General features: G+C 36.9%; 1 protein-coding gene across 1 annotated transcript in view; it reads left to right on the forward strand.

Annotated features, from left to right (window-relative positions):
• LOC124159762 (tachykinin-like peptides receptor 86C) overlaps positions 1-8,978 on the forward strand; it is a 172,762-nt gene extending 163,784 nt beyond the window's left edge. The window contains exons 5-8 of the mRNA XM_046535675.1: positions 757-907; positions 5,571-5,767; positions 7,906-8,069; positions 8,780-8,978. Coding sequence (XP_046391631.1) covers positions 757-907; positions 5,571-5,767; positions 7,906-8,069; positions 8,780-8,799 — 532 coding nt within the window. The 3' untranslated portion in view covers positions 8,800-8,978. The remainder of the gene's footprint in view (positions 1-756; positions 908-5,570; positions 5,768-7,905; positions 8,070-8,779) is intronic.
• Positions 8,979-9,349: the final 371 nt, after the last annotated feature.

Consider the following 9,349-nt stretch of genomic DNA (forward strand, 5'->3'; position numbering starts at 1 on the left):
TGCGCTTCCCTCAAAAATTTCTGCAGATTTGTAGGAGAAAACACCATTTTAAAAATATATTTGGTAGTTTTCATCTTGGCTTTCCCTAAACAGAATTGAAAAACCACTATTTCCCACCATAAGACTTCTAGATATATAAAAAGCGAATTTTCCAATGTTTTTTGCATATAATCAAATACTTATATGTATATATTTTACAGACAAGACTCTCTCCGGATGATTGAGTGGATTGAAGTGCAAATCGAACTGTTAATGTAGGTAGCTTTTTTTCTTGAAAGAGCCTTCTTAAGTGGGATAAAGTCTTACATACAGGATACTGTTTTACTATCGCACCTCATGAGGGAGATTCGTAGGTACCTGATATATATCGATAGGAGGATACTTAATGAGCACTCTCCATATGACTGGCGAGATTTCTTTTTTAGATGATGAAGCTAACACTGAAGTATTAACTCACTTGTGTTAAAGAGACAGTTATTGCATTTGCATTTTATTACAGTAATAAATTACCATTGCCATGATAGAGATCCAAAGAAAAAAGTAAGGATTAATGAATGTTAAAAGTATCATTAGTTAACTATGCATTATGAGGAAGAGAAAATTTATTCTAACGAATTTTTACTAATATTGCACGAAAACATAATCTTCCTCGCATGACTATTACCTAATTTACATGGCTTTGAACAAAATGAAAGAACATCCATCATTCAAATATTTATTACTTTATCCTGAAATTGTTTTTTTCCATCATTGCAGTTACAATGTGATATTCCTGACAGTCACGTACGTTATGCCATTGGCTGTGATAGCCGCGTGTTACTCCCTCACCGGCAGAGTACTCTGGGGCAGCGGATCCATCGGAGAGATGACGCCGAGACAAGCGCAAGCCATATCCACGAAGAGAAAGGTAAATATGGCGAATGCTGTTAATCGCCCCCTCGACTCCGGGCACACAATTAATCGCATCCTGTTCGGGATTCCCGAAAATGTGGCGCGCGGCGTAAACGCAACGAATAATTTAGAAAGGGAGATTAACGGCTGGAGAAACGGATTTTGGGTACCGCTCAATTTATTAACCGAGGCGAGAGATATTACCGTATTCAATTCCGAATTCTTCCCCTTCATACTTCATAAACCGATAAATTAACCATTAATCTTTGCCTATATCCATTATTATACGAGGCAAGCGTCACCATCTACTATGATATCAATATCAGAGGATTGGACAAATGAACACAGACACAGCAGCCTTCACCGAAAAAGTATGTCCATCTCTGTATAAATATTTTATGCAATAAATAATGCGCGTCATTTTTTTACGAAGGCGAAAAATATCATATAATTTAACATGTTTTAAATTACAACAAAAATAAATTTTTTGTCAGATTAACTAAGTCAAAAAAATTAAGCCATTACACCACAAAGCTTTTAAATATGCATGAAATGGTGATTCTCCCTACCATTCCCTTTTTCATTTCTCTTCCATCAGAGAGCACTCGAAACGAGAGTAAACAGTTCAAAAAAGGATTTATAAAGGAGGTGAGCAAGCCAATGGTATATTAATAGTTAATGGACGCGTATAAGGTGATTAAAAGTTACAAATCCTAATCCACATCTTTCCATCAGCTTCAAAGGTTTTTTTAATGGAATTTATCATTGGGATTATGAGTGGGATGAGAAACAGAAACGTATTCAAACAAATTTAATGGCCACTCTAATTTCTTTTCCATACAATCTTAACCCCGTTTTCCACATTAATGGACTGATTTATTTTTATCCAAATGTAAATTATCAATAAGAATGATTATAGGTAAAACATAATCTGCATTAATTAAATGTATTCAATCTTCCCAATAATGGGTGAACCATAGAGCGCAAATTCATGGCATCCGTCCGGGCTAATCGCGCATATACAAATCATAAAAATCTTGACTTTGTGACTCTTCTCAGTAAACTTAATAATTCAAAATTATATTCAAGTATATTCGGAAAGTATGATATTTGCTAACATTTCATATGTTTATTCTCAATTTTGCATAAAATCTGGCTATTCGGATTCTGTTTGTATAAAACAGTGTAATTTAAATGTTTTTTACACTGTTACATGCCGAGCGTTTTGTAAAAAATGCAATCAGAATTTCCCTTCATATTGTCCTCTCGTTTTTTTTATCAATTTTCAATTTTAGTGCCCTATAAACAATATCTCATGTCTTGTCATAAAAAGCTATGGCTATGTTTTTTAATGACATGTTTGAAGACAAGTATGTGTCGGTAGGTTCTACACTGGTGATAAACATCGCATTGACCGAAAGCTTTAATGTAGTAAAGTTAATTTTTCCCGTAATTCAAATGAAGCAGTAAATTTGCCTATCTATAAGTATTACTACTGCTTCTGGTTGAAACCGCGAGTCTTACGTGAACTTTATACTTTATATACTGAATTTTCGTTCGTAAATGGCTTTGCATGTGACCAACCGTATCCCCAGCCTCCCACCATAACATTGTGTCCAAGGTGCATCTAGTTTTCACGAGCTCTCCAACGTTAATATAACTTGCTTCTTTAAGTGGTTGAGGAGGGCAACAACAACTTGACTGTGAGACGAATAAGGAAATCCAGCGGTCCTCGACTCCAGCTGTTTTCTACAGAACCGTAGAAACTCAAGACCAGCGGCCGATAAAAATTGCACTTTTTACAACGCTGCGTCAAAAAAATTGGGAATATTTTGGAAACACTCACAGGCCAGAAGGGTTGAAAATAAAATGACTATATTGGGAAATCGAAAAAAATATCGATACTTTAAACCGCGGAATTACACCCGCATTTTATTTGGAACAGAAAACATGGCTTCGCGAGAACGGATGCAGGGGTACTCATTCCTGCCCCTACTCAAAATTCCCGTAATGACGCAGACTCCTCGCGAACGCTTACGCCATAAATATTACCAAAAAATGGGGATCCTCAAGTCGGCCTCTAAATGTGTTTTCACCCACAGCGCATTCAAATAGGTTTACAAGAGTCACCACTCGCATCGCTGACGGACAAAGTGATCCGAAGTTCGTGGGGAAATAATTTATCATTAGGGGTTTTATCCGAAATTTACATAAAAGATGATGTGATCTATCAAATTCATAACTTTTCATTGATATTCCTCGCAATTAAAAACATTATGATTAGTGATACGTGAAAATGGCATATGCTATAAATGCGACATTGATGCGATATACGTGAACAAATGTAACTTAGGCGAGATGACTGGACTTTTATGATATTTAAACCGCAAATTTGTCTTTTCGATGGCAAAATTCGTAAATTTAGTGCCGAGCCTGCCCCTCGCTACGCCACAGGACGTTGGGTCTTGCTGCTTCATAGATGGTCGCGTGTCTTTTCATCGGCAGCTACTAGAGAGATTGAGAGTGAACCCTGGTAGCCTCCAAGATGTTAGGCAAATATTTCTCGTCATCTGCCAAGAAAAGAACTGAGATAGGTAACGCTGCACTCCACGCAATCTGGACAGAGGTTTGCAAAGAGGTTTTTCAGCCAGTACAATCTAGTTGTGACTGACAGACGCAACCGGTTGAAGGAAGAAAGTTTTGAAACTTGTTCAATGTTGATGTTCAACTAGCGTAAATGATATTCAGGCCACTAAAATCAATTTTAATTATTTACTTTTTCTTATTCCTTAATTTATTATTGTTTTACATTATTAAAACTATTCCGAATTTTTAAAAATAACTGTGTTCCATCACCCTTGGTAGTCAACTACTTGTGCTACATTATGAAAATAAAAAATGAAAATAGATGCTACAAAATGCTATAAACTGTAATTGAAAGTACTATAAAATTAAAAAGAAAGTGCTATTTTTACGTATCTTTAATTATGGTGCAAAATTTTCGAAAAAATTGGATCGCATTTCACTCATCGCCGCGAATTAGGCTGGGAGCCGCTGGAGTCTCGTAGGCTGCGCGCTAGGCTTTGATTTTTTTAACAATTGAGAATGGATATCTTTAAGAGCGACACAGAGAACAAAATATTAGAGCCCTACTGCATTTCCAGGTCCGACAGAAGCGATAAATTAAGAGAGATATTTTGTCGAACGGATAGATATGCGAATTCATTTTCCCCCCGACTCATAAAGGACTTTAATAAATGCCAGTCGTAATTTTGTTAGAGAATTTCCTTTTCATGTGCAAATGGCTGGTGTCCTAACACCCCCTGCCACACGTCTTTTATGCGACTTGCGTTGTAGTATGTAGATGTAGATGAATGAGAAAATGGAATTCCGAGTCGCAGTGGAAAATTTGATTCTTCAAAGTATGGAGAATGGAGCCGTTGATTCCGGCCAAATACAAGCAGAATATTCACGGAGGCCGCAATCAAATGATGATGATTGAAGAATGCAAAGGAAATCTTCAAGTGTGAAAATATTATCAACATTTCCAAAAAATTCATTCCAAATAAATACTTGAACTACTTGCTATTGAAATCCTGACAACTTTCCTATAAGAGAGTATAAGTTCAAGGGAAAAAACATTATCAGTGAAAAAAGTTGTAAGCAACAGTTGTTTTCCGTAGCAACCAAACAAGATCTTTCTGGAATGGGAAAAGTCAGAGAAAGAAGAATGGCATATCAAGTTATCTAGATTTTTCCATTTCAACCTTTGAAGAGACCAAAAATCTCACATTTACTATTTACACCAACTATGCATATTAGAGAATTCAAGTTTATGGAAGGCATAAGGCAAATCCCAACTCTAAGAGAGAAAATTTTAAGCAATAACTGTCCGTCAGTGACACTCTTACACTAGCGGCAACCGATTGTTTAGGCCTGTTTACACGATACGTTAACACGTACAAGTTAATATCTGCTTGAGTGGATGGTTTTTGTGGACCGGAACGGAACATATACGACTGCATGAACCAAATTAGAACAGGCTCTAATTTCCTTTTATGCATGCGCACAAGTTGAGTGGTTACACGGTACATTTTCGTATTCATTCTCGCGTTCATAGATTTAGACATTAACTCGTACGGGTTAATACACCGTTTAATTCAGACCTTTAGAGAATATTGTTCATGTACAAAAATAATGTTCTATGCATACCATAAGCTTTCGCGGGGACTCTACCTGTAGCTCATCCTTTCGGGTTAGTTTTTTTTAATAATGAGACACAGTAAATAGTACCCAGGGGCCAGGGATGCCGACCTACAAAAAATATTTGGGGGGCCCAAACCGGGGATCTTGCCCCGGGAAATTTTATAAGTTTTAAGTTTTTTTAGAATTTTGGAAGAGTCGTATGAGCAACATTAGAACCCTGATAACTCGAATATCGATATCTGGGCACTCCGGGTAACATCCACAAGCCTGACACATTTTTTCCTCACACCCATAACGAATTTTTGAGGGGGCTCGGACCCCCTCAGGCCCCATGGAGTCGGCGCCACTGCCAGGGGCTTAAGACCGGCAGGTATAGGAGAACACCTCTGCGAGGCTATCCAGACAAGTATCTACCTGGCTGCTTTAAGGCATTCATGGATGCAGCAGGTGTCAGAAATTCTAATCCTTTTCAGGTAGTGCGCATGCTGGTTCTCGTCGTGAGCGGTTTCGGCATCTGCTGGCTTCCATACCATTCCTACTTCCTGTATGTTTTCCACCATCGAAGGGCAGCGGGAGCGGCTCACGCTCAACACGTGTACCTGGCCTTCTATTGGCTGGCAATGTCCAACGCAGCGGTCAACCCTCTCATCTACTACTGCATGAACGACAGGTAATGCACCAACACGATAAACATGGGACAAATCTTAAATTAAATCAGAAATAAGCAAGCATTTTGGAGAGGAAGTTAAATGAAATTTCATTCCAACCTAGGGTTCGATGTTACTACGTCATTAATTTAAGAATCTCGGGACTAGCCACGGCAATAAGATTACCGTGGGTACTCCCGGTATTCTTAAATTAGTCAATAGCGACCGCCTCTATGTGGTCAAAAGTTCGAGCTTTGCTCTCCGGCTGTGGCGCTGCGCGCACGATGTGGACTGCTTGAGGCACCTTATGCTCATCAGTTTATACCATCTTGTCCGGTTTAGTCCACAAATTTCCACAGGGAAGAATTGCACTTCGGCAGCTTAACTGTATAAAGCAGTCGGCCGGAAATCGGGGCTTCGAGTTCGAATCCTGGTAAAGGCGAATGATTTTTTCTCCGTGGATTTTTCGCACTATTGTATAGAATAGAATATGAAATTTATTATTCCGGGACAAGTTTGTCCCTTAGGAACATATATGGTTATAAATATCATAGAGTCATACATATCACAAGAATAACTTGATTTACATTAGACATATATATATTTATATTACATATATATTATTTATATATATCATATTCAACGTACAAAATGGTTCGGTTTTATCAACCATGGTCCAACCACATTGTACCTTGTGGATGTGGTAACTTCGAAACCTACTATCGGCACAAAAAAAAACGAAGAATTTTAAGCATTTGTTTAAAATTCTGCCTAAGCTCCGAAGGGTCGTGAAATATACCATTTCACTCATTGTTTATTCGACTACAGCAATGAGTCATTAAATATTGCTTCAACGTAAAATTTTAATTTCTATAGTCGAAAGAGTGATGAAGAACTCGCAAAAAAACTATGAGAACTGCAAAAAGTCGTCTTCTTTATCTCGTCACGGCAAATCCCCGCGGCAATGCACTCTCCCAAAATGGCGATTTTCGTCTTTTTAGTTTACTTTTAGAAATAGGAACAATGCATAAACACTTCCTTACATGCCAAGTTTAGAAATATTTTTTACATGTAGAAAACGTAACTTCGATGCTATATTTTCTTTTCTACACCTCGGAAATCTAAATCTACCTTTCGGCCATTTTAAAAATCAAAGAATGGGTAAAATTATATTTTGAAAAGCTATTTGTAATTCTAAGATGCCGTTCTCTCTATAAAAATACAATGAAATTCACCAATTAAATACTTTACCCGTAACGAGATAAAGAAGACGACCGTTTCGCCGTTCTCGTAGTTTTTCGCGTGTTCTTCTTCATTCCTTCGACCGCAGAAGCTAAAAGTTTACGTTAAAACAATTTTTAATGATTTATTGTTGTATTTGAATAAACAATGAGTAAAACAATACATGACACGAACCATTGGAGCTTCGTCAGGATTTTTACAAATGCTCAAAGTTCAGCGTTCTACCTTTTTTGCGCCAATAGTAGGTCGAAATCAAAGTTTATAATCGTGGAAAATTGCAAGCGTTTATTTCAATAAGATCATCAATAAAATTTTATCTCCAGATTTTTCCGGAACCTACAGTAATCGTGATCTCACATTTTTTAACGAAATCCATTCACATTTCTCATTCATAATTTCTAGTTCAAATAAAAGTAATAAAAGTTAAAGAAAGAAGCCTCTCTTTCCCTCTCCAGATATATTCGAGGCATAACTCACAGACATCCCAAAACTATTCTCATTCCAAGGAGCCTACTTTTTTAAAAGGGAAACTGCTCGCAAGGTTCGCCCTAGAAAGGTATAAGAAAGGAGGGTAGTTATAAAGTAGAGGTTAAATAGAATGTCTGATTCTATGTATTCATCTGAAATATTTAAGACTACTCAGGCAACATCCGGAGAATTTTAATAATGTAAGTTCTTGGCTATTGCTTGAGGGGAGAGGAGTTAATTTGACTCCAGAAAACTTTCATTTGCCAGCGGGTGAAAAAATATTCAAGAAAAAATGGAACCCACTGTAAAAAAAATTAACTCAGAAATGGGTTTAAAAAATAAGCGTCATTCCCATAATTCAAGGTTACCATCAGGTCAACCTCGAGCTAAGGGAAAGTTACTTCATGTCAATACTCTTGGAGTCTAACGTGATTTTAAAATTATTTCAAAGGTTCAGATCGTACTTCCGACAAGTCATTTGCCAATGCAGATGTTTCCGAGGTAGTAACGAGAACAGCATAGCGTTGGCGTTGCACCCGAAGAACCTTTATACGGCTCACGGGGGTAGCCAGTCTGACTTCCGAAGGTCGAGCCGCTACAGCCGCTCCATGAATGGTAAGTCCAAATAAAAACGTACGCATCTATAATTGTAAAGCAATATGAGATGCATTTTATTGTACATTTAAGGAAGAATTGGCCCCAAATGGCAATGAATGATGATTAATCTTAATTACAATGTCCATTGTTGCATGATGTCTTGTAGCAATGATAACATCATCAGCAGAATATCTAAAGCATAAATTACATTTTTGGCATCCATATGTTGACAAAAAACTATTTAATAAACATTTCCTAGACTAGGATACCTAAAAGTACACTAGATAGTGCCTACTACCTGTGCATGATTTTGTAAGCACGCCCTTAATGAGATGGTTATTGATAAAAACATAAATGATCTTAAAACAACACATTTTTCCAAGACGTCTATTAGTTAAGACGAAGAAGAAGTTTTTTTCCGTATCTTACTACATGTAAAGGCAAAAGTTTTACTTTTATAAGGAATTAAAATTTTACAAAAGTGGGAGTTTTTTTCTTTTCAGTAATTGGATATTGTAAACTCGACTAATCATCTCTTATAAAACGCCTAGTCATATAGATTCCGTAATTCAAAGTTTTTTGAATAAAAACTAATGTTATCAAATATTATGGCGCTCGTTTTTGGTCGAGAAACTATAAACCTTTCATTCGTCTACGCCATGAATTCAAACTGATTGCAAAAGAGCACTCCAATTTTAGCACGCATAATATTTTTTCCTGTTTTACAGGGAGTAGACGGGTTCGCTGACTATACGTCGCCCAGCCTCAAAGTGATGATCAGGGCACTTCGAGTACAATTCTCCGTTCCCGCCCTGAATCTCCAATCAGCCTCATGTAGTATTCCAAGACTGAGGCTTCGGAAAGAGGCTGGGAAACAACTTTACCACTTAGAGGGTCCAATCAAAGATGGGACTGAGTAACCACCAAAGTAAGGTATGATAGTGTTAATTTCTATTTAAATCATCATGTCAATTTCCCATTGAAAATATTCCTTACAACGTGTCACCATAGCTCTATGATTACAGCCCACTACATGAAAGAAATATGGTTTTTAAAGTAGCATTATGTTCAATATTATCATATAGGGAATAGATGATACTCAATAAAATTCTTCAAATCAAGTACTAATTTGATCCTTAAAAAAAACAGTAAATGGCTATTAAAATAATTTGAGCATATATTGCGTTGTATTGATGACCTCAACCATAAATAGTAATATTTCCATTCCCTACTTGTTCTTTAAATCCTATCATCGAGGTATATATTACACACATATAAATCTTACTCATAGAACAACT

Source organism: Ischnura elegans, chromosome 5 (genome assembly GCF_921293095.1).
Source record: "Ischnura elegans chromosome 5, ioIscEleg1.1, whole genome shotgun sequence".
Taxonomy (NCBI): Eukaryota; Metazoa; Arthropoda; class Insecta; order Odonata; family Coenagrionidae; genus Ischnura; species Ischnura elegans.